The 24,734-nt window shown below is 52.0% G+C and overlaps 1 protein-coding gene across 6 annotated transcripts in view; it reads left to right on the top strand.

The window, feature by feature from the left end:
- Positions 1-24,734, top strand: part of SRC (SRC proto-oncogene, non-receptor tyrosine kinase) — a 60,050-nt gene that overhangs the window by 21,890 nt on the left and 13,426 nt on the right. For 2 of the 6 annotated variants that reach the window (XM_053199986.1, XM_027070056.2), the window contains exons 2-6: positions 5,282-5,352; positions 16,743-16,940; positions 17,781-18,038; positions 19,741-19,840; positions 20,805-20,822. In XM_053199986.1, coding sequence (XP_053055961.1) covers positions 17,789-18,038; positions 19,741-19,840; positions 20,805-20,822 — 368 coding nt within the window. In that variant the 5' untranslated portion in view covers positions 5,282-5,352; positions 16,743-16,940; positions 17,781-17,788. Of the gene's footprint in view, positions 1-5,281; positions 5,353-15,689; positions 16,338-16,742; positions 16,941-17,780; positions 18,039-19,740; positions 19,841-20,804; positions 20,823-24,734 lie in introns of those variants that run through there. The other 4 variants (XM_053199988.1, XM_053199989.1, XM_053199987.1 and 1 more) reach the window with 4 other exon arrangements.

Here is a 24,734-nt window from a genome sequence, read left to right as displayed (position 1 = left end):
CCTAGCGGGAAGGGATCCTGCACTCTACAGGGCAGGTCAGGGCCTGGGGTCTAGAAAGGGGTCCCCTTTCTGCCCAGGAAGAAACCCCAGAGCTACAGGGGCTGGAATAGTTCTGTCTCTCTGGGGCTGGGATTAGTGGGCTCTGTGGTCCGCTTAGGCTTTGCCCTCACCGGGCTGCAGGTCCTGTCCCCAGCGGCACACCCGCCTCTCTCTGCTGGTGCCGGTACAAGCCTGCGGCGCCTTGCCCCTCCCTGGCCACACCGGCAGAGCCGGTTTGAGGCCTGCCCGCCCCGAGCGTGTTTGCACCACAAACATGGGACCAGACATGTTGTGGCTGCTTTGGCCTGTGGATGGCCCCTGGCTCACTCTTCCCTCACTCCTTGCTCACTCAGCAAACATCCTCTGCTACCTGTTCTGTGCCTGGGCCCGTGCCGGGTGCGGCTTGGGGCCTGGAGTTGTCTCAGACTTGCACACGGCCCTGTGTAAGTCAGGGGGGTCAGAAGCTCTGCCACAGGGACACGCCAGGCAGGGGCAGGAGAGAGCAGTGGTCGGGGTATAGGCTGTGGGACTCGACAGACCCAGGGCCGAGGCCTGTACATCTTCATCATATGGGGCCCTGGGTAGGACCCATTCATCCTTCCCTTCCTCCCTCCCTTCCTTCAGCTCTTCCTCCCTTTTTCCCTCCCTCCCTCCCTCCCTCCTTGCACTGGAGTTTGTGAAGTCTCAAGGGAGGCAGGTGGTATAGCTTTGGGGAGGTGACAGCACGTGCAAAGTCTGAAGGCTAGGGGGTGATTGCAAGTTAAAGGGAGGGTCGGGGGGTAGGGAGGAAAGAACGCAGCAGGCCTCCATCCTGTGAGCAGCAGGTAGGAGCTTTGAAGCCATCTTGCTGACGACTGTCCCCAGCCTCAGGCACAGATGCTCCCTCCCTCAGAGGTCTGCCAGAGGCATCATGTCGTGCATAAGTAAATGGAGGACTGGACTTCCTGAGGTCACACATCGGGGACAGGCCACCTGTGTGTGGGCTTGGAGATTGGAGGAGGGGGTGGAACTCAGGGCTGACCGTGTGGCAGGGCCAGGCCACCAGGTGCTCCTGCCCACCAGTGTCCCTGGAGGGAGTTCCTGCATGGGTGTGGGTGGGGAGGAGGGGGGCACTGTGTGTTCCCGGAGCAGAGAGGCAGGGTTGCTGGCAGGGAACAGTGAACACTGTGAGCCCCTGAAGGCAGTGGGCAGAGGCTGCTGGCTGGCGGTTGTCCCCCCAAGCCCATCAGCCATCACCCATCAGCCAGTGGGGGTGGGGCAGCTGGGAGCCCAGGGAGAGATGACCTCGGAGAGGCTTGTTATCTCAGTGGCATGGGGTGGCGGTGGGGTGGGGATGGAAGGTTGGGATCGGGAATGGTATCTGCTAAGGAGTCCTTGGCATGCCAGGGTCTCTGTTCGGGTGCAGATACTGAGCCCCGAGGTGGGGGTGTGACTTGCCTGAGGTCACACGGTGATTCTGATGGAGGCCTTCCGCTCTCAGCCAGGTGGTACCTGGCTGTGGGTCCCTGAGACCTGCCTGTATTGGGCCTGGTGCCTTGAGAATCTTCTCTTCAGTCCCAGTGCCCACACCCTCATCCAGGGGCCGGCCCCGCCTCGCCGTATGACCTGGGGCCGGGTGCCCCTCCAGAGTCTCAGCTCTTGGTCTGTGAATGGGGATGTCTCACAAAGCCTCCCTGACACCAGGGCTGTGACCCCCTGACCTGTGAGCCTGCCCACCTGCTGGCAAAGGCCGCTTGGCCTCGACTCTGGGGTAGAGGCTACAGTAGGGTATAGGGTGGGTGAGACCTTCTAAGCCCGCTGCCCTCACCGGCTCCGGGAGGCTCCAATGGGCAGGAGGACCAGTAGCCCCCTTCCAGTGACCTCCCTCTCAGGCCTTGGTGGAGGGGGATGGTGGGAAGTGGGCGTGGGAAAGATGCAGCCACCCACTGTGTGCTTGTCTTTCCCCCCATTTTGCTGTTGGGGAGACTGAGGCTACATGTTTTACACTGATCTTATACTCCCTTCGGTCCTTCCCAAGCAGTCCCTTCTGCCTGGATCATACTTCCCCTCCCTCTTTTCACACACTGCCCAGCCTTCAGACCTCAGCTGAGATGTCCCCTCCTCTGGGAAGTCCACCATGGTTTAGGCCCCCTCTTGCCCCTCTAGCCCTCTAGAGTTCGAGATGACTGTGCTTTGCCAGGGTTACTGTGGGATGAAGGCTCAGTAACCTTACTTTGCCCTTCTCTACACCCTCAGGGGCCTGAGAAAACCTTCATGGCCTCTCAGTGTTTCAGGACCTTCTGATCTAGATTGCTGGATAGATCCTCTCGGGGCCTCCTTCAGACCTCCTCGGGCCTGGGCCAAAGACCAGCAGTGGCCCGGTTAAGCTGGGACCCACACAGTTCAGACCTCCCACTCAATAACCCCCTGCACATCTGACCTTCCTGCCTCAAGGCCTTTGCACATGCTGTGCCAACCTCCTAGACTGCCCTTCCCTTGCCTGCCTCCTTATTGGTCCAGTGGAGAGAGAATGGGCTTTGGTATCACTCAGATCTGGGTTGGCACCTGGGTCTCCATTTCCTGGCTGGGCAACTTCCTGGAGACTTTATGTTCTCATGTGTGACATGAGTGTGGCCATGGCTCACTTCAGGGCTCTTGGGAGCATTTGAAGGGGTAGCGTGAACCCTAGGTGGGAGGATGTGAGGGGGAAGTGTGTGGCCATCAGCATGCCCCATTCCACCCTGCCAGCCTGCACTGGAGCAGCTGGTGGCATGGAGTTCTGGAGAGGGAGCCGAGGTGGCCCTAGACCCGACCAAGAAGACCCCCCCCCCCGCCATAGGTTCCTTCCTTGGGTCCTTCCCTTTAGGGAGAAGCTCAGAGAGGAAGGGACTTGCCAATCGGCTGCTAAGAGGTGAGATTTTAGTCACATCATTTAATCTGTCTGTGCTCCAGTTAAGAATGACACATGGTAGGTCCTAAGTAAATACTAGCTGTTACTACTGTCATTGTTCATATTCCCCCACTCTGAAGCCAGGGTCCTTCCCATGTTCTGAAACCACTTGTAGAAAAACACCCCAGTATGACAGGTAATTGCTTTGAGAGTGTGAAGGAAAAAAGGAATCAGGTGAAGATCCCAGCCTGGGGGTTGGAGGGAGCTTCTGTTCTAGTGGAGGGGGGGTGGTGCGTAGGGGAGACAGGAGAGGAATTCAGCCCCCATCTGTGAAATGGGAGCGTTGGACTGGCATCCTCGCCGTGCTGCCCCGGCCTCAGCTTCCTCCTCTGGGGACAGGCCAGTGCTTGTGGCACTTGCCCTATGGGGCTGTTGTGAGGAGGGAGGGGGCATCAGTTGGGGACCCAGCCTTGGAGCCTCAGAGGGGTCAGTTGTTCACTCTGTAAGTGGTCCTTGGGCTGTGTGGCCTTAGGTCAGCCACTCTCCCTGTCCTGGCTTCCATTTCCCCTTATGGAAAATGACTGGCCAGGGAGCCCTGCTTTAGTCCCCGTTATGTGGACTTACCTGCAAGAGTCCAGCTGGGACCAGTGGCCTTGGAGAGAGGGGCTGACAACAGCCCAGGGCCAGGAGAGCCAGGATCCCCAGCTGGCCCTCTTTTGTCTTGGATGGTGTCCTGGGCCCTGACTTGGCTTCTCTGAGCCTTCCTCTGCCCCCTCCTCTAAAAGAGGGGACTGACTGTCCCTGCATAGATGGGGCCTGGTGAGAACCAGAGAGCTAAGCAATAATGGAAACAGTCATGTTCCTAATAGGAAGGGCCCCGTTTATTAAGCATGGCCTGTGTGCTCAGGGCTCTGAGTGGTTAGCTCACTTGCCTGTGCGACTACCTGGAGGTGACCGTGGCATCTCCATGGTACTGAGGGAGTCTTCGGTCAATTTACCCAGAGTCCTCCCATGGGCTGCAGCAGGGCCCCCCCCAACCATGATGCTGTAGCCCACTTGGGTCAGGCAGGTGTCTGCTGGGGCCTTTCTGGTCCCCTCCTTCCAGAGGCAGGACTGATGGCTGCCAGCGGGCTGTTTCCCTCCCCCCGGCCTCCACCCTCCTCCCTCCTCCCTGCCAACACGTTCCTGACACAGCCTCCACCACCCACCCATTCATCCTGCCCCTGATTGGGCCACTGTTTTCAGGAGACACTCCTGGACTGGCTGAGAAGAGCTCTCACCTTGCCCTTCTGAGGGGGGTTGTGACTGCTGATCTAGGCCCTGCTGGTGGCTCCCTTGGGGGGTGGGCCCTGGGACAGGAGGCTGCAGAGCCTAGACAGTTCAAGTCTACTTGCTGATGCTGTCTCTTATGAGCGCTGTGACCTTAGGCAAGCAACTTGACCTCTTTGTGCCTCAGTTTTCTCCTCTGCAAAACGGAGCTGACCATACAGGGCCGCAGTAGGTTCATCTGGACTCATGCATGTGGTGTCCTACTTAGCCTGGTGCCCGAGACGTACAGGAGTCTCTCTGCCCATTAACAAGCTGTTGTTAGCATTGGAGAATCAGTTGTCCCTCCTTTTTTGTGGGGCCCCCAGTTTGGATGGCACTGTGTCTCCCTTCTGATGAGTGCACGTCAGGAGGGCCCTGCGGGCATTTTCTTCTTCGGGCCCGTGGGACGAGTGAGAGGGCAGAGCTGAGAGGCTCTTTTCAGAAGTTGAGAATGTGCTGTGTGATCTTGGGCAGCCCCTATCCCTCTCTGAGCCTCCTTTTCTTGGTCCGTTCTCTTGAACAGTTGGATGAGGGTGAGGCTCTGCCTCAGCCCCTTCTTGTCCCCATCACTGTACTCTCTATAATTCCTCCTTTGGCTGGTCTAGCTACTTGGCTTTTGTCTTTCACTCTTCAGTGCCTGGCGCATAGCAGGTGCTCAGCTAAGCTTTGTTGAAGAAGCCAACCAATGCACGACGATTGAGTGAATACCCAGGGCTCTCCTATTTCCAGGTCTTTGTGTGAATGGCTCCCTTTGCCAGGAACACCGGCCCTAGTCATCTCTGCTTGTAGAATTCCTCATCCTTGAAGTCCCTTCTCAGATGCTGCCTCTCCCGGCTTCTCCCAGTCAGAGAGGGTTGCTGGTGCTCTGCACACTTGGTCTGAGGCTCTCTGCTCAGAGAAGTGGATGCAGACCTGTTATCATCCAACTCGTGTACATAGTAACGTATTCATAAACAACAAGGACGAGGCACCAGGCACAGGGGGGAGCCTTGCACAAGGGTTGTCTTATTTCATCCTCCACAACAACCTTGAAGGTAGACATTATTATTATCCCTCCCTTTGCAGATCACAGAAGCTCAGAGAAGTGAAGTGACTTTCCCAGCTATGAGAGAGAGCGCACCAGGATTTGAAACCAGGTAAGACTGTGTTTTTTCTTAAAAACAAAAGGAAAACCATTAACACACACACAGCAAAAAATAATTCAAACGGTACAAAGGGTAAAGAGTATTTTGGTTGTTTCCAGCCTTTTGCTTATTATAGACAGTTCTGTAATGAATATCCTCCATCATACACTTCATATTCATGTGCGAGGGTTCCTCTAGGATTAATCCCAAACTGGAGGGTCGGGGAGCATGTGGGGTTGCAATTTTGATGGAGATTGCCAGAGGTTATGATCATGCACCCTCACACCACACCCTCTGACCCCCCCCCCCCCCGCCCCACCAGTGCGGGTTGCTATAGAATTTCAGGGTCTTGGCCAATCCGACAGTTGAACAGTGGCCTCTGCTAGTGTTTGTTTGCTTTTTTTTTTTTTTTAATATCACAGCTTTATTGAGATATAATTCACAGACCAAACAATTCACCCATTTAAAATGTACAGTTTAATGGCTTTTAGTATATTCACAGAGTTGTGTAACTATTACCACAATGAATTTTAGAACTTTTTTCTTTTTTCTTGTTTTAAAGTTTATTTATTCATTTTTGAGAGAGAGAGAGAGAGAGAGAGAGAGGATCCCAAGCAGGCTCTGCACTGGCAGTGCAGGGCCTGACACAGGGCTCAAACTCATGAAGTGTGAGATCATGATCTGAACTGAAACCAAGAATTAGACCCTTAACTGACTGAGCCACCCAGGTGCCCCTAGAACATTTTTATTACCCCAGAAAGAAACTGTGTGCCCATTAGTCACTCCCCACTCTCCTCAAACGTTTCTCCCCTAGCCCTAGACAACAACAAATCTTCCTGTTTCTATAGATTTGCCTAGTCTAGACCTTTTATATAAATGGAATCATACAATACATGGTCTTTTATGTCTGGCTTCTTTCACTTAGCATCATGTCTTCAAGATTCCTCCATGTTATAACATGTTATCAGGACTTCATTCCTTTTTCTTGCCAAATAATACTCCATTGTCTGGATACAGTACCACGTTTTGTTTTGTTTTTTTTTGGTCCATTCATCAACCAATGGACATACGGTTGTTCCCACTTTTTGGCTATTATGAATAATGCTGTTATGAATATTCATGTACACGTTTTCATGTGAATGTTTTCTTTTCTTTGGGTATATACCTAAGAGCAGACCTTCTGGATCATATGGTAACTCTGTGTTTAACCTTTTGAGGAAATGCCAGGCTGTCTTCCAAAACAGCGACACCATTGCACAGTCTTAGCAGCAGTGTGTGAGGTTTCTAATTTCTTCACATCCTTGCCAAAAGCTTGCTGTTGTCTGTCTTTTTAATTATGGCCTTCCTAATGGGTTTGAAGTAGTGGCCCATTGTAGTTTTGATTTGCATGTCCTTAATGATTAATGATATTGAGCATCTTTTCATGCAGTTATTGGCCATTTGTAGATCTTCTTTGGAGAAATATCCATTCAAATCCTTTGCCCATTTTTTAATTGCGTTGTTTGTCTTTTTGTTGTTGAGTTATAGAAGTTCTCTATATATTCTAGATGCAGATCTCTTATCATCTATATGGTTTGCAAATATTTTTTCCCATTCTGTGAATTCTTTTTATCTCCTTGATGGTGTCTTTTGGACACAAAGGTTTTAAATTTTGATGATGTCCAGTTTATCCATTTTTTCTTTTGTTGCTTCTGCCCTGGGTGTCATATCTAAGAAACCAAGGTCATAAAATTTATACCTATATTTTCTTATAAGAATTTTTTCAGTTTTACCTTTCATATTTAGGTTTGCAATCCATTTTTAATTTTTTTAATTAAAAAAATTTTTTTAATGTTTATTTATTTTTGAGATGGTGGGGGGGGGTGGGTAGGGGCAGAGAGAGAGGGAGACAAAGAATCCGAAGCAGGCTCCACGCTCTGAGCTTGCAAGAGCCCAACACAGGGCTCGAACCCATGAACCATGAGATTATCACCTGAGCTGAAGTCTGGCATTTAACTAACTGAGCCACCCAGGCTCCCCTCGTGATCCATTTTGAATTGATTTTTAGTGTAGGGTCTGAGGAAGGTGTCCAGTTTCCTTCTTTTGCATGTGTCTATCCAGTTTTTCCTGTAACATTTGTTGAAAAGACTGTTTTATCTCCATTGTGTGGTGTTGGCATATGCTTGTCCAAACTCCTTTGACTGTAAATGTGAGGGTTTATTTCCATCCCTCAATTCAGTCCCATTGATGTATACATCTGTCCTTATGCCAGTACCATGGTGTTTTTTTAGAAAAAAGAAAAGTTTTTTTTTTTTAAGTAATCTCTACCTCCACTGTGGGGCTTGAACTCACCATCCTGAGATCAAGAGTCCCATGTTGTACTGAGTAAGCCAGCCAGGGGCCCCGTGGTGTCTTGATTACTGGAGCTTTTCCACAAGCTCTGAAATTGAAATGAATGAGCCCTCAAGTTTTGTTTTTCTTTTTCAAGATTGTTTTGGCTATTCTGGGTCCCTTGACTTTCCATATGAATTTTAGGACCAATTTGTCAATTTTTGCAAAGAAGATAGCAGGGATTTTGATAGGGATTATGTTGACTCTGTAGATCAATTTGGGGAATATTACCATTTTAGCAATGTTTAGTCTTCCAATCCATGAACATGGGATGTCTTTCCATTTATTTAGATTTTCTTTAATTTCTTTCAGTAATTTTTGAATTTTACACTTCTTCGGCTACTCTTATTCCTAAATATTCTTTTGATATTGTAAATTGTTTTCTTAATTTTCTTTTTGGACTGTTCATTAGCGTATAGAAATAGAATTTATTTTTTATATATTGATCTTGTACTTTGCAACCTCGGTGAATTTGTTTATTAATTCTGATCATTTTTTAGTGGAATCCTTAGGAATTTCTGTATACAAGATCATATCATCTGCAAACAGGGTGAGCTTTATTTTTTCCTTTCCAATCTGGATGCCTTTTATTTCATCTTCTTCTCGACTGCCCTGGCTGGAACTTCCAGTGCAATGTTAAAGAGAAGTTGTAAGAGTGGACATCCTTATCTCATTCCGGATCAGTACTCAACACCATTAAGTATGATGTTGAATATGAATTTTTCATAGGTGCCCTTTATCAGATTCCCTTCCAGGGAATTTGTTGAGGTTTTTGTCATGAAAGGGTATTGGATTTTGTCAAATGCCTTTTCTGCATCTATTGAGGTTATGGTGTGGTTTTTGTCCTTTATTCTATTGGTATGGTATTAGTCGATTTTCAGGAAGTTAAACCAGTCTTGTATTCTTGGAGTAAATCTCACTTGGTCATGATGTATAATTCTTTTTATATGTTGTCGAATCCAGTTTGCTAGTATTTTATTAAAGATTTTTGTATCTTATATTCATAAGATATAGCAGTCTGTAGATTTCTCCTTTTTTGGTTTTTAATGATGTCTTTGTCTGGTTTTGGTATTAGGGTAATATTGGCTTCATAGAATGATTTGGGTGGTGTTCCTAGTGAATCCTTCGTATTAATTCTTCTTTAAATGTTTGATAGAATTCACCAGTGAAGCCAACTGGGTCTGGGTCTGTATTTGTGAGAAGTTTTTAAATTACTAATTTAATCTGTTTTTCCTAGTTTTAGCTTTATTCCAATTTTCTATTTATTAGTTTTAGTTTTTTTTAAGGAGTTTGTCAATTTCATCCAAGTTATGTTATTTGTTGGAATAGCACTATTCATAGCTTCCCCTTATAACCTTGCTTTATTTCTATAAGGTCTGTGGTATTATCCTCTCTTTCATTCCTGTTTTTAGTCATTTGAGTCTTCTCTCTGATTTTCTTGTTCAGTCTAGCTAAAGGTTTGTCAATTTTGTCAATCTTTTCAAAGAACCAACTTTTGGTTTTGTTGATTTTCTCTGTTGTTTTTATTTTCTATGCCATTAATTTCTGTCCTAATCTTTATTTCCTTTCTTTTACTTGCTTTAGGGTTTGCTTTTCTTTTCTGTTGTGTTAAGGTGGAAGGTTAGGTTATTGGCTTGAGATTTTCTGTCTTTTTTTTTTTTTTTTTAATTTGAGAGAGAGAGAGAGAGAAAGAACACAAGCAGGAGAGAGGGGCAAAGGGAGAGAGAGAGAGAGAGAGAGAGAGAGAGAGAGAGAGAGAGAGAGAGTCTTAAACAGGCTCCATGCTGATGTGGGGCTTGATCCCATGACCCTGGGATCATGACCTGAGCCAAAATCAAGAATTGGAGGCTCAACTCTCTGAGCCACCCAGACATCCCTTTCCTCTTTTTAATTTATTTTTTTCTTCTTTTTTAATATAAGTATTTATACTTACAAATCTCCCTTCAAGTTCTACTTTATTGCATCCCATACATTTTGATATGTGGTGTCATCATGTTTATTCACCTCAAAGTATTTTCTATTGTTTTGATGATTTCTTTGACTCATTGGTTACTGAGGAAGGTATTAATTTTTACATATTTGTAATTTCTGTTACTGATTTCTTAATTCATTCTATTGTGAATGGAAACGTAGTTTGTATGATTTCACTCCGTTTAAATTCATTGAGGCTTAGAATATGGTCTGTCCCAGAGAATGTTCTGTGCACTTGAGAAGAATGTATATTCTGCTGTGGTCAGGAGCTTGTGTAGTTTTAATTTGCATTAATATATTTTTTTAAAAAAGTTTATTTGTTTATTTTGAGAGAGAGAGAGAGAGATTTAGAGTGTGAGCAGGGGAGGAGCAGAGAGAGAGGAAGACAGAGAATCCCAGGCAGGCTCTGTGCTGACAGTGTGGAGTCTGACATGGGGCTCAAACCCACAAAGCATGAGATCATGACCTGAGCTGAAATCAAGAGTCAGATGCTCAACTGACTGAGCCACACAGGCGTCCCTGATTTACATTTCTCTTATAAATGAGGCCGAACATCTTGTCATATGTTGAAGAGCTGTTTGGCTTGCTGTAAACTATCTGTGGTTATTTTTCTTATTTTGTGGGAGCTCATTATGTATTAAGGGGTAAACCCTTGTCTATCATATGAGTTACAAATATTTTTCTTAGTGTGTTATTTGCCTTTTGAATTTGTTTATGATATTTATTGAGGCATGCAGACATTGTAGGTTTTTATGTAGATAGATTTATCATTTTTTTTAATGTTTACTTGTTTTTGAGAGAGAGAGAGTGAGAGCACACGTAAGCGGGGGAGGGGCAGAGAGAGAGGGAGACACTGAATCCGAAGCAGGCTCCAGGCTCTGAGCTGTCAGCACAGAACCCGGCATAGGGCTCGAACCCATGAACTTGTGACGTCCTGACCTGAGGTGAAGTCAGATGCTTAACCTACTGAGCCACCCAGGTGCCCTGATAGATTTATCATTTTAAAAATGACTTTTAGGTTTGGGGTCTCTGGGTCGCTCAGTTTGTTGAGCGGCCGACTCTTGATCTTGGCTCAGGTCATGATCTCATGGTTTGTGAGTTAAAGCCCCGTATCAGGCTTTGTGTCAGTGGTGCAGAGCCTGCTTGGAATTCCCTCCCTCTCTCTCTCTCTCTCTCTCCCTCCCTCCCTCCCTCCTTCTGTCTCTCTCTGCCTGTCTCCGACTTGTGCTGTCTCTCTCTCTCTCAAAATAAATAAATAAACTTAAAAAAATGATTTTTAGGTTTTGTGCCATGTTAAGAAATGTTTTTCTCGTTCTGAGATTAGAAAATTTATTCTCTGCTTTCCGTTTGAGAGATTCATGGTTTTATTTTGAGTGGTTTAAATCTGATTGATCTGGGATTTATAGGCATGTGGAGTAGGTTCGAAATCTGACTTTAATTTGTTTCCTGACGGCAGGTCATTGATCTCAGCTCTATCTTAAAAATAATCTACCTTTTTTTATACGGGCATGAAATGCCACCTTTGTTACGTGTTAAATCCCTGTATGTTTGGGAACAATTTTTGGACCCTCTATTCTGTTCCATTGATTTGTTTGTTTTTGTGCTGATATCATACAGTTTAAAAAAAAAATTTTTTTTTTAGTGTTTATTTATTTTTGAGAGAGACAGAGAGAGAGTGCAAGCTAGGGAGGGGCAGAGAGAGAGGGAGACACAGAATCCGAAGCAGGCTCCAGGCTCTGAGCTGTCAGCACACAGCCCGATGTGGGGCTCGATCTCACAAACTGTGAGTTCATGACCTGAGCCGAGATCAAGAGTTGGATGCCTAACAACTGAGCCACCCAGGCACCCTGATTTTATTTTCTGATCGCTGTTGGTATATAGATACATTGTGGATTTGGAGGTATTAGCTTTTAATTTCCTTCCACTGAATTTGCTTTTTGTTTAGTGGTTTTGCAGCAGATTCTCTTGGATTTCCCAGATCTACTCGGGTAACATCTGCAAATGATGATACTTGTCTTCTCTTTTCTAATTCCCCTTTATTACTTCCATTTCTTGTTCTTAGCTCCTTGGATTGGCAAGGATCTCAGAGCAAGGTTAACTCGTGGACACACTTGTCTTTTCTGGACTCTTTCCCCGTGAAGTTGCTTTTTCTAGGCCTGGGCTCCTAAGGAACTCCGCCAGACAATCCCTCTAGGGCCGTGCACAGAGCTTGGCACGTAGTAGGAATCTGGGAAGCCTTTGCCTCATTGGAGGAGTGATTACAAAAGACGGCAAGGATCTAAAAAAGGTTTCCGCAGTAATGATGATGATAGCTGGTGTTTATTGAGCACTTCCTATCTGCGAGGCACTATTAAGTATTACCTCATGTTTTCTCACAACGAGGCTAGCTGTGTGGGAACAGTTGTGCGGATTCCATTTTTGAGAAGGGGTAGACTGAGGCCCCCTTGAGGCTGCATGGCTAGGACGCAGCAAGGCGGCGTCTAAACCTGGCGCTCTGGCTCCAGGCTCATATTTTTGTGATGCTTCTGCTTCCCAGGAGCGTCCAGAGTTATGGCGATGATATCAGAGGTTGGCCTCTGACCCCTGTGTTGCCTCTGTGTCAGGGAGGCGGAGGTGGTGGAGGGGTAGGTGCGCCTGGGGCGGTGAGGGCTGCTCGCACGGCGCGCCGTATGTCACTCTCCTGGACCTCGAGCACGCCAACCCCGGTGCCCTCACTTGCTGCACGGCCTCGGGCAAGGTTTAGCTTCTTTGAACCTTGGTTCTGCCTGTCAAGTGGGCACTGTTGGAGCCCCTACTTCGTTGTGCTGTCAGGACGACGGGACATCCGCTGCCTGTAACGTTCCCAGCGCTGTGTGTGGCATTCAAGGTCTGGCCACCTGACTGCCACCTCCTCTCGCATTGTTCCTCTCATCCCCGGTAATGATAACAACGACAGCGAACAACGTCGGGTGCTGTTTGTTGAGCATTTGTTCTGCGCCTGGCACATGGGCTCTCTCTTTAAATCTCAGATGTTAGGCTTGTTAGCATCCCCATTTTAAAGAAACTGAGGGGCGATGTGACTTGCCCAAGAAGATGTAGCTAGTAAGTAGTAGAGGCAGGATTTGAACCCAGGCCTGACTGGATTCCTCATTCTCAACTCCTAATCCCCTGGCCTCCTTTTGCCCGGACAGTAGCGGAGGTGACGCTCTTCAGAGTAGGGAATGAAGGGGTGGGTATGCCGTGACCGGACCACAGTTTATTCCCCAGCCTCTTCTGGATGTTGTAAACATCTGTGCGCCTGGGGAGGGGCGAGGGGGGAGAGTGTGGTGCCCTCCAGCAGGGGGGCCATGGGAGAGGGGATTCGGCTTCATCCAGAGGGGAGTGGTGGGAAACTCGTCAGTGTTGTTGTTTTTTTAAAGTCTCATTAAAAGACAGTTTTTGACAAGGTAATTTCTAAATGTCAAGTGATACAGCAGATACGTACAGTAAAAAAGGGATTTTCCCCTCCCCATCCCACATCTTTTGGACGAAACACTGTGAAGAATTTGGAATCCTTCCGGAACTTTCTCTACAGCTCTATAGCACGTGCTCTCATAGACACACTTACGCACATGCTAGTTTCCTTCACAGAAATCATTGCACATACGTGTGCTATGTGTGCGTGGTGAGCACAGGCTCATTTACTCTTCCCACTAACCCCACGACTTCGGTAGCATTATTGTCCTCATTTTCCAATTGTGGAAACTGAGGTCGCGAGAGGCCCAGAGGACGTTCTGCGCTGGCAGCTTCGTCTCTTCACAGCGCATCTCCTCAGGCCACACTGAGCTCTCGTTCTGTTTGATCAGCTGCACGGCTGTCCACTCCATGAACAGACCATCGTTTCTTTATCCAGCCCCTCTCTCACGAGCATGTAGGTCATTTCCGGTTTTCCACGGAGAGTGCTAAGCGGAGGAGGCCCCCCCCCCGCTGTCTGTGCGGTTTACAGGGACGCCTCTGGCTACAGGGAGGAGGGTGCCCGGAGGGCCAGACTCCTGCATCCAGGCCCAGGCAGACGGGTGCCTGGCTGAGGGAATGGAGAGAGGGTTGGGGGAGGCATACATTTGAGGAAGATTTGGGGAGGTGGGAGAGCCAGAGCGGAGACGGTGACAGGTGACACGGGACTGGGGCTACAGCCTTGAGGGGAGACGCCAAGTCAGCCCAGGGCCCCTGGGGCATGAAGGGCTGGGGCGGAGAGGGGCAAGCATTGCAGGCCTGCTTCCCGGCACCTCCCGCGCACAAGCCCTCAGTCTGGAGACTGTGGTCAGGACGCTGAGGTTAGGAGTGGCTCCCCAGAGGAAAGGGGCCTCCTTCCTCTGGGAACCTCAGGCACCCCCCAGTACGGAGGCCTCGCCACTTCCCCTTGGCCCCACAAGGGTCTATCTGTATCTCAGAGTGTGCCAGTGGCGGAAGAGATGTGGGGTTGGCTCCTCTCGGATGGGCAACTCACGGTGACTTGGCGTTTGGGCCCCAGAACCAAAAGGCCCTGAGACAGCATCCTGCCTCAAGAAAGGAGCCCCGGGGGTCTGGGAGGGTGGTGTCTCCCGAGGTCACATAGCCCCCGGCAGCAGCCCTGCAGGGGACTAGACCCCACCCTAAAAGTGCTTGTCCTTTCTTGAGCACATTCTGCTTTGTTGAAGCCAGAAACCTCTGGCTTTCTCTGGGAAGGGAGCTGCCTTATCTGCTCGTGCCCCATCCACCAAGGGCATCTGACTATTCCACGTGAGAGAGGTCCCGAGGGCATGGAGGTAGGGCCACGAGTACCCCCAGTAGACCCCATGAGCAAGCCCCTGATTGCACAGACAGAACCTGTCTGTCCAGTGTGGTTCCCTGTCCCCTTTCCCCCTCGCCGTGTGACCTCAGATAAGTTCCTCAATCTCTCTGTGCCTCAGTTTCTTCCTCGGTAAAATAGGAAAACTATTAGTATCTGCCTTCTAGATTATCATGAGGATTTCATGAATGAATATTTGCAAACTGCTTGGAGCAGGGCCTAAGGTCCAGGCCCTGGGAGTGTTTGAATATCCGGGAACGACACTTGGTCTCCACAACATGACGTGACAGGAACAAAGCAGGATGCAAACCGTGTCTATGCTCATTTAGTCTTTTGTCTGTTCTGCACATATTTCCAGAATAATTAGTAGGTACCAGGTCTGTCCTGGCCACGGGGCAGGTGCAGATGGATATGACCCAGTCCTGCCCGCAGGGGGCTTAGACAAGGGCACTAGATGGAGCCCAATTTTGTTTACAGTCATACATTCCCATGATGCCTGAAGGAAACACAGTGTCACGCCCAGGCGATTGTGTTCTAGGGGCAAGGCTGGCAAAGTGCCGCTCTGTGCTGAGCATGTGCTATGTGCTTTCCTTGCTGACTTTCTCAAGAGCCCTGTCATGTGGGCACTGTTTTACTTCCTGACTGCCAGAGGAGGAGACTGAGGCCCCGGTCCCATGCTGGGATGGTAGGGCTGGGATTCAAACACTCTAGTACTCTAGCTCTTAACCTCCACACGCCTGCCTGTCCACAAACACGTGTTACTTGTATAATCAGATTTAACCACAAAGACCAACAAAACAAATAGAACAGAAACTCCACAAACCAACAAACATTGCAAGCAGAGGCCAGGCCACCGTAGCTGGTTTTGAAGGCCCTCTTATACTTTTTCTCCTGCCCTGGGAGGAGTGGTCTTGGTCAGTATAAGAGATTGGGACCAGGAGCTGTCTTTTCTTCTCCTTGTACCCTCCCAAGAGGGCACGTGCATTTTCTTGGCGCCAGGAGAGTGCTGGCCCTGGTCCAGGCCTGGCTCTCCCTCTTTCTCCACAGCACATTGACCAATTACTCTTTCTCCTGTCCTTGATTACCTCCAGGGACAGGGGGCTCACCCTTCACCATTTAGTTCATTCTGAAGAAAGTTCAGGCTCCTAGAAAGTGCTCTATTTAAAAAATAATAATAATTATATTTAAAAAATATATTTTTATAATTTTTATTTCCCCTGAAAGTCCCACAAACAAACGTCCTCTGACACAGGCCTGGCCAGGTCATCTCTGTGTCCCCCTGTAGACTAGCATAGCCCCTGCTGCTCAGTCAGCGCTGTGAACGCTATATCAGGGAGCCATTGGGTAGGGAGTGCAGTGGGCGGGGCCCGGCCTCCAGCAAGCCCGGGCTGTGGGTAACTGGGTCAGTGGGGCCCACGGGACACCAGCTCTATGAGTGCTGATGTGACCGAAGTGGACTGGGTTGCCATAGAAATTGGTCTTCTTTGTCCCTAGGCCTGTTGGCCTGTCTCTCAGGAGGCCCAGGTGATCCCTTGGGCTATTGAACAGATCTCCTCAGGGCCTCCCCAGCCTCCCATTCTCTGATCTGGATGTCCCCCGGGAGCAGGCAGGCCACACCCACCCCGTGTGGCCAGTCAGCCCGAGGCCCAGGGGGTGCAGGAGCTGGCTGAGGTTCACACAGGGAGGAGAGCGTTCAGAGCTGGGCTTGCTCAGGGCCAGCCGTCTTGCCTAAGGCCTCGGCCAGTCAAGAGCACTTTTCCCCATCCGTGGGTTCCCAGAGGAAATTCTGGACTGATTGCAGGGACTGCCACATTCCCTGGAGAATATTCAGAACCCACCTTGTCGGTGTGTCCAGAATCGCACGACGTCGGTAAGAGCTGATGTGGCAGGGTGACCTGCTATGTCCCCGGCAGGAGCATTCGGTTGCCACGGAGCTGGATGACCCCATTGTTTCCAGATGAAGAAACAGGGCCCAGAGAGGTTAAGTCACTTGCCTGAGGTCACACGGCGGATTAGGGGCAAAGGTGGGATCTGAGTCTGGGGAGTCTGGCTCCAGAGCCCATCCTTAACCACCGTGCCAAACCCTGCCCTGCTCGTGCTCATAAGATGCTTTGGGAAGGCCAAAGGCTGTTTCAGGTCTGGGAAGCCCTTAACGTTGGAACTTTCAGTCAGAGCCTGATAAATTGTGACGCAAGAGCCAGAGCCGTGGTGATTTCTCTTTCTCATCGTGTCCTCACAACAGCCCTGAAAAGTCTGCTTTATCCCTGTTTTGCAGATGAAGACGCTGAGGCCCAAAGAGGGGAAGTGAGTTGCTTAGGGTCACGTAGCGGGGAGAAGTGGAGCAGAGCCTCTCGTCCGAGCCCCCTGACTCCACACCTGGTGTTCGTGCTGAGACCTCAGGCTGCTTCCCAGATCCTCTGGGACAGCCCCTGCCTTCCACCGGGTGAGGCGGTGACCCACCAGGGCTGCCAAGGTGAGGGAGGAGGGGGCGTGGGCACGATGGGTGGGAAGACCAGGCTCACTGGGAGCTGAGGCCGGCCAGGATCTGTGTGTTGGGAGGTAGGAGGCAAAAGAGGGTGGCGGGGCTGTGGGCCTCATTGGGAAGTTTTCAACTTGTTTTTTTTTTCTGGATACCATGTTATCAAGGAGAGGTACAAAAGCCAGGAGGACTTAGGCCAGAAAGGATTTAGAGAAAACTTCCCAAGGGGGGTGACTTTTAAGCTGAGGACTGAAGGAGGCCTGAGTTATTCTGGTGAAGTGGTCAGGGAAGAGCATCCAGGCAGAGGAAACAGCATGTGTGCAAAGGCCCTGTGGCTGGGTTGAGCTCCCAGACATCTCTCCTTCCAGCCTCCTGCTATATCTCTGCCTTGGTTGTATATCTTAGCACCTTCCTGTCTGCTGTTAGACAATTTTAGTCAGTCATGTATTTGCTCAGCAGACCCTCGGTGAGCCCTCTCCTATGTGCTGTGTGCCTCGGATATAGACATGACTCAGATTGTCCCTGCCCATGACAGACAGAAACTGACTCAGGGGAAGGTGGGGAGGTTAGGGCTTCTGATTATAAGTCATTTCTTCACTGCTTGGCCTCATACCAAGGAAGCCGTTTATAGGTTTTGTCATCATTCCCATTTTACAGATTTAGAAACTGAGGCTCTGAAAGTCTAACTTACCCAAAGAGGCTAGTACCCTTCTTTGGGCCTCAGTTTCCTCATCTGTAGGATGGGTGAGGGTAGATGCTGTCTAAAGGGCCTAGGCCCAGCAGCCCTGCCTGCCCCCAGAGCCCTTCACCTCCAGGGTGCTTTCTCATCCCCAGCCAGGACCATGGGCAGCAACAAGAGCAAGCCCAAGGATGCCAGCCAACGGCGCCGCAGCCTGGAGCCTGCTGAGAACACCCACGGTGGTGGTGGGGGTGCCTTCCCCACCTCACAGACACCCAGCAAGCCAGCCTCCGCTGATGGCCACCGAGGCCCCAGTATGGCCTTCCCCTCTGCCGCTGCTGAGCCCAAGCTGTTCGGGGGCTTCAACTCCTCGGACACAGTCACCTCCCCGCAGAGGGCGGGGCCGCTGGCGGGTCAGTGGGCCTGGGAGTGTGGGTGCCTGCTGGCCGGGCCTCTCACCGTCGGGGTAGAGGCTGTGGGTTTCTCGGGTTTGGGGACTGTAGGGAGTTTCCCGGAGGCTGTGGGTGGGGAAGGGCTTTAAAAACCGGAAAGTGTGGTACACATCCCTTTGCCTTTGAGGGTGAATCCAATGCAGAGTATAAAGGGGTCTAGAGATGTGGGACTGTAGGCGGGAACTGAGGCCAGAGAGCCAGGGGGCTGTTTGCCCAGGAAAGTACAGGGACCAGGTCTGAGGCTTTGTTTTTGACTCTGGTGGGCCCAGAGATGGGTCAGGACAGGAGGTCTTGGGTGGCAGAGGGGGCAAGAGCAGGTTAGGAGGGATAGGAGGGACAAAGGGAGCTCTGGTCCTCAGGCGCCCAGCCCAATGCCGAGATGCACCCCTGCGCCCTCTGCTGGTCTTTTTGGGGTATGGCAGCTCCAGGCAAGCGATGCTTAAGAGAGAGATGCCCATATGGTCCCAGACACACACACACGCACACACACAAGACATTCACATAAATACTTGCATTCTTACCTTGACATACTCAGAGCCACACACAGCCAGCAACTCACTCCAGGATATCTGTGCAGACACTTAAACAGGCTGAGTTAGAGACACCATCAGAGATACTTGAAGATACTGTGCACATAAAGACACACGCAGGGACACGTGGACGTGCGCAGACACACACCTAACATAGATGCACACAAATGGAAACACACATACACAAATAACCTCAGCATCCCGGATTAAGACACACACACACACGCAGTCCGAAGCCCCTCAAAGACACACACGGGAAACACACACGTGCTGGGCTAGGAGCGTCATCACAGATACCCACAGGCTCACAGACGCACAAATGCACAGACACGCAGTGAGGACACGCAGGGACACTCACGGATGCCGTGGACACCTGCCCAAGTGAGACAGACCCACAAAAGGGCCCGTTCATTTTTGGTGTCCCTCCTGTGTGCTGGGCTCTTCTGAGGCTGGGGACACAATGGTATGTAGAAGAGACAAACCCCGATGGAGAAGAAGAACGGAACAAGGCATGTAAACTGGGTAGGGTGTTAGAAGGTGGTGCCGCTCTGAAGGAACAAAAAGGGTAGACAGGGGCTCTTGGGGGGATGTGCGGGGTGAAGGTTGTGGTTCAAACAGGGGACAGAGAGGACCTCTAATGAGGGGACACCACCTGGAGCCGAGATCTCCCCAGACACATAGAAGCACCAAGAGTCACACAGAGAGAAGCCGAGCAGCCCAGCCGGGTGCAGTTTCCCTCATTCACTGGTTCATTTACCCACGGTTGCTTCCTGAGCACCTACTGTGTGCCAGGCTCTGGGAACAACACAAAGATGTCTGCTTTGGGGGCCTCTGGGGCTACAGGGAAGATGGGCACTGGCCAGAAGCCAGCCCTCAGAATCACCTAGAGCCCGGTGGGCACATTCATATGTGGAGAGACGCACGTGCCTCCTACACACCCTTGCAGGGGCTCCCAGACGCACGCACGCAGTGGACACGCTGCAGGCCCACCCCCCTCTAAAGGTGACCGCGTCTCCGGGCTGGGCCCAGATGGTTGTGGGAAACCAACCTCCATCCCGCCCAGGGCCCTACTGTTCACCCCTCTTTCAGGCTGTGGCCCTGGCCGTTCTGACACGTCCCACCCCTCTCTGCAGGTGGAGTGACCACCTTTGTGGCCCTCTATGACTATGAGTCTCGGACAGAGACTGACCTGTCCTTCAAGAAAGGGGAGCGGCTCCAGATTGTCAACAACACGTGAGTGACCCCCTTCCCCATCATCCCTTGGGGTCCTATCCCTGGGACCTGGTCTTGGGCCAGAGCCACTTCTGAGCGCCCCAGAGCCAGGGGCAGTGCGATGGGCAGCAGGCATGGCTAGTGTCAAGGCCAGCCGAGGTCCAGGGAACCGTCCTGGGGCTATGGGAGAGGAGACAGGTAGTGGTCAGGGCTCTGGGAGGGCTCCCAGGGCAGGGATCTGGGCTCAGTAACTCCGTAGAGCACAGCGCCCCAGACCTCACAGAGAGGATATGATCAGGGCACGACCCAGGACTGCAGAAAACAGGGCCTAAAGCTGGAGGCTGGACCCCCAGAGGTGCCCTCTTGAGGGACCTGGGGCTGGAGGGCCTGGGGCAGCCGGCTGAGCCAGAATGTCTAGCTGCACGGGGAGAGGCCCAAATAGGGAGAGGCAGGGGACTTGTACCGGGCACTCAGTGTGAGAGGGTTATGACTGGGCATGGGATGAGACGGTGGGATGGGGTATGGATGTCTGGTTCACCTCCAGAGGTCCCAGCCTTGGAGGGGGGCATCCTAGGGCCAAGCTGGCTCTGGGGCCCCTGTGGGCAGGGGAACAGGAACAGGAGCAGGTGGGGAATGAACTAGTGAGGGGTTGGAGGGGCTGTAACCATGAGGTGGGGGGCGTTCTTCTCCTTTTTCCTGCTCTCCTTTCCCTGTCAGGAGTACACCGGGGGTGGGCGCAGGTTTTGGGCCATATGCCCAGGGGTGAGGGGTGGGGAGCTTCACAGGGGGGCAGGAGGTTGCTCCTTTGGGCACCGCCGACAAAGGGCGGGGCAGAGCTCAGCACCTGCTGCACTCCTGCCCTCAACGGGGCCTGCTGTGCCCCCATCCTCAGTGGAACCCCCCACCCCGATTCCTGGCTCATGCTTGCTCCCTCCAGCCCTCCCTCAGCTCTCCCTCTCTCTGCTTCTCTCTCGCTGGCCCTTAGGAGGAAGGTGGACGTCAGGTGTGTACTCACTTCGTAGGTGGCGGGCTGGGTGGGGGGCGCTTCGCTGGTGGAGGGGGGCGGGGCTGCTGTCTGCATGTGCTTCCTCCGCATGTCCCTGCCTGTGGTCTCTGGCTCCCTTGGCTGTCCCCGTCCAGCTTTCCCAGCTTATGCCCTACCCCCAACCGGTGTGACCAGGTCCTGACCTTAACCCTGGGCCGAGACTGGGGAGGGTCCTACCATCCCGCTCTCACTCACCGTCCTGCCTCCTCCCCACCCACCTTCTTGCTAACCTGCTCGCCCTCCATCCTGACGGTCAGCCCACACTGAGTGCCGGCTGCATGCAGGGTCCAGTGCCGGCCCGGTGAGGCCTGGGTGGAGAAGGGGCCTTCCTGGAGCCAGGGGCGGGGCAGGGGGCGGGGCGCAACTCCAGTCCAGGCCAAGTGACAGGCAGAGGGCAGGGCCAGGGTCCGCTCAGGCATTTGGTCCCTGCAGTGTGCTCCCCTCTGGTGGTGACCACGGGGACTGGAAGCTTCAGGCAGGTCCTCCGAGGAAGAACAGTGATACTGTGTAGCAGTTGGAAGTGGCTGGGAGGCAATCCCTCTCAGAGGGGCGGCTGACAGGAGGGTGCGGGGCTGGACGCCCTCAGGGCTGTGGGAAGGCAAGAAGGTGCTGGAAGATAGAGTAGAATTGGTCCCTGAGCGGCCTCAAAGGCCCGGCTAGGGAGGTTGGACATCACCATCTCCAGGGGTGTCGTGCCTGTTCATGCCTCCCTACCCTTGTGCATGCTGTTCCCTCTGCCTGAAACACCTTTCTCCCGTCTCTGCCTGGCAAACTCCTATTTGCCCTTCAAGATCCAGCTCAGGACTGCCTTCTCTGTGAGGCACGAGGGAAAAGAGGGGCCAGGTGCTGTGCCAGGCGTTCTTACCCATGTCCTTGTATTTACTCCTCCATGCAATCCTGCCGGGGCCGTAGTGACGGGGGAGGGGCTGTTTCCCTTTGGCAAATGAGGAAACTGAGGCTCAGAGACGTGAAGGCTCTTGACCAAGGTCACACAGCTACCGGGGAGCAAAACCAGGATCAGAGCTCGGGCAGCGGCACTCTCCCCTCCTCGCGCCGCTCTCCCTGGGGGTGGAGGGGCCTCTCCCAACCTTTCCCCGCCTTGCGTGTCAGAGTCCTAGTGCGCCCCAGTCCCCGTGTGGCTCCAGCCGTTTGCCTCTGCCTCCCCCAGACCAGACCTGCTCGCAGGTCTGCCGCCTTCGTGGGTCCCCACATCACCTGTTGCTCGGCATGGCGGGGGTGCCTTGCTGGTGTCGCTGAGCAAGCTGAACCAGCAGTAATCAAACAGCCATGGTTCACCGTGCTCTGTGTGCGAGCCTGGTCTCATGGGAGCGCTTTAAGTGGCGTCGTTTTATTTACACGTCACCGTCAACCGCAGCCCTGGGAAGTAGAAACTCTTCTTGGCTTTATTTTGCACTTGAGGAACCTGAGGCCCCGAGAGGCGGAGTGAGTTGCCCCAGGTCACACAGCTAGTGGTGGCAGAGGGGGGGGGGGGGCAGGCCCTCCCACCCACGGCCCTTGCAGGAGGACTCAGTAGGGTGCAGGCGAGCCAGGAGGAGGGAAGGGCCCGCGCAGGGGAGGACGCATCAGGTTGGTGGCTTTGAAGTACCAGGGAGAATCTCAACCAGTGATGGGAAGGGCACCTCAGGCTGGGGCCACAGCTTGAGCCGAGGTGTGGTGGCAAGGAAGGCTCTGGAAACTTTGGTTCTGCCTCTTTCACCTCCAGCCAGAGGGCGGCCCTCACCCTTTCCTTTGTCTGGCCCCTCCCCTCCCTTCGTCCTGCCTTCCAACATAGGCTTGGGGGTGTCAGGCCAGGCCTGTCCTTGGATGGCAGTGAGGCGCTGTGACTGGAGGCGGGGCACCAGGAACCCTTCCCACATGCGACGCTCAGCCACCCCTTTGCCTGAGAAGTTGGGTGGCGGTGGAGTCGGGGCTGGTACTAGAGGAAGGGGAGGGATAAGGGGGTTGGTGACAGATGGGCCACCTAAATTGGAGGTGTTCAGGTCTCATAGCCGCCCAGGGACAACTTCACGTGTCCTTCTCCCGTTATTGCTCAGTGCCCACGATTGTTCACTCCTCCGGCCCTGCCCCCCTGGGCCTGTAAGAATGAGGGACTTGCTGGGCTGGGTGTCAGGATGGGGAGAGCTTTAGGGCAAGCCTGGCTCTTGACAGGGTTTGGCCGGGGCTTGCCGGGTCGGGGGCCTCACAGCAGCAGGGTCTGGAGACGCTGCTCCTGGACCTTCAGACCACATGGCCCCCGGGGCCCAGAACCCTGTGTGCTGTGTGGCCCTGGGTCCGAGGAAGCCCAGTGGGGTCTGAGGTCTGACTGGCCCAAGCCCTCAGCCCTGGTGTCTGAGTCTCTAGGAGTCGGGGCCCTTCTGGGTGTGAGTCTGGGTCGTCCCCTGAACTGCCCCTTCCTCCCACCCAGATTCCAGCAGCTTCTTTGGGGGAGCCCTCACTCCAGTTCCACTTTCTACCACAGGGCAGGGGACACCTTCCTGCGCTCCTCATACAACTGTCCTGGCCTCACCCTGCCCTCTCCCCACTGGGCATGTGCCCAGGCCTCAGGGTGCCCTGGCTTGTCTGCAGTCCCCAAAGTGCCTATCTGACCAGTCTCGATGGTCCCAGTGAGTTAAATATAAGTGTCCAAACCAGAATTCTTCCCAGGTTGAGGCTGCCTTACTCCTGATCACATGCCGGCTTGGCCGGCTCAAGGCTTAGGGTCCCAAGAAGAGGATTCTGAGGCTCAGAGAGGCGAGGTCAGTTGTCTGATGTCACACAGCTAGTGAATGGGATGTAACATTGCAGCTAGAGGACCCCTTGCTGGTTCAGTGCTTTTCCTCTGGCCGCATGTGGGAAGATGAGGGGTGGGGCGGGGGACGTGTGTAATTTCCTCGCTTCCTTTCCTTCTTCCTATCCATCTGATAAGGACCAGGCCCCCAGGGAAGGTGCTAGATGTAGTAAATCTACTCAGCCAGATAGATGACTTCCAAGTCTGGGCGGAGGTTGGTGTCGGAAGCTGTGGGGACCTTCGTGGGGCCAGCCCCCAACCCAGGCAGCTACCCAAGGCAGGTTTGAGCCTCCCAGACCACTGACATAGGAAAATGGGGCTTGATATCAACATTTCTCAGGTGGGCCTGGATGATGATCACAGTAATTATCTCCGTTGACCCTAAGCCCGGCTTGTTGCTGACTGCTTTATACACTTTGCCTGCAAGGGAGAGTCTGTGACTGTAATAGATGAGGAAATTTTCATGTATTTATTTATTTATTTGTTTGCTTATGTGAGGAAATTAAGACCCAGAGAAGGTAGGGTGCTTGCCCAAAGTCACACAGCAAATCGTTATTGCAGACTGAGACTGAGCTCCTTTGGTTTTTGTTTTCATTTTATTCAATTAATTTATTTAGCTGCTTTGGTTTTTAAAAACATTTTGGATAGTGGGGAGGGGTGCCATAGAGATGCAGATTTAGTTGTTTTTCCTTTTTAAGCCAAATCGAGATGCTAACAGCTCATGCACATTGAGCCCCTATTGTGTGCCAGGCCCTGTGCTGGTATTTTACATCCTTGGGTGGAGGCATGAGTATCCCCATCCTACAGATGAGGAAACTGAGGCAAGGCCAAGGTCACAGAGCCTGCAAGTGGTGAGCTGGATGGTGCCCAGAGTGGTCTGACTCTGGAGCTCCAGCTCTGAGACGCCCCTCAAGCTGGGACCAGGTCAGAGTTGGGCCTTGGGTCTGTTGTGAAATGGCGGTGACCCTCATCCCTGCCTTGTGAACTAAATGAAACCCCAAACCTGGACTGGAAACCCCGAACTCACATACGGGCTGATGTCAGGGAGCTGGGAGATCTGCTGGCTGAAGTCTGGGTAATGT

Source organism: Acinonyx jubatus, chromosome A3, assembly GCF_027475565.1.
Source record: "Acinonyx jubatus isolate Ajub_Pintada_27869175 chromosome A3, VMU_Ajub_asm_v1.0, whole genome shotgun sequence".
NCBI lineage: Eukaryota > Metazoa > Chordata > Mammalia > Carnivora > Felidae > Acinonyx > Acinonyx jubatus.
The sequence above is the reverse complement of the archived record's forward strand: the minus strand, read 5'-3'. Positions and strand labels throughout refer to the sequence as shown.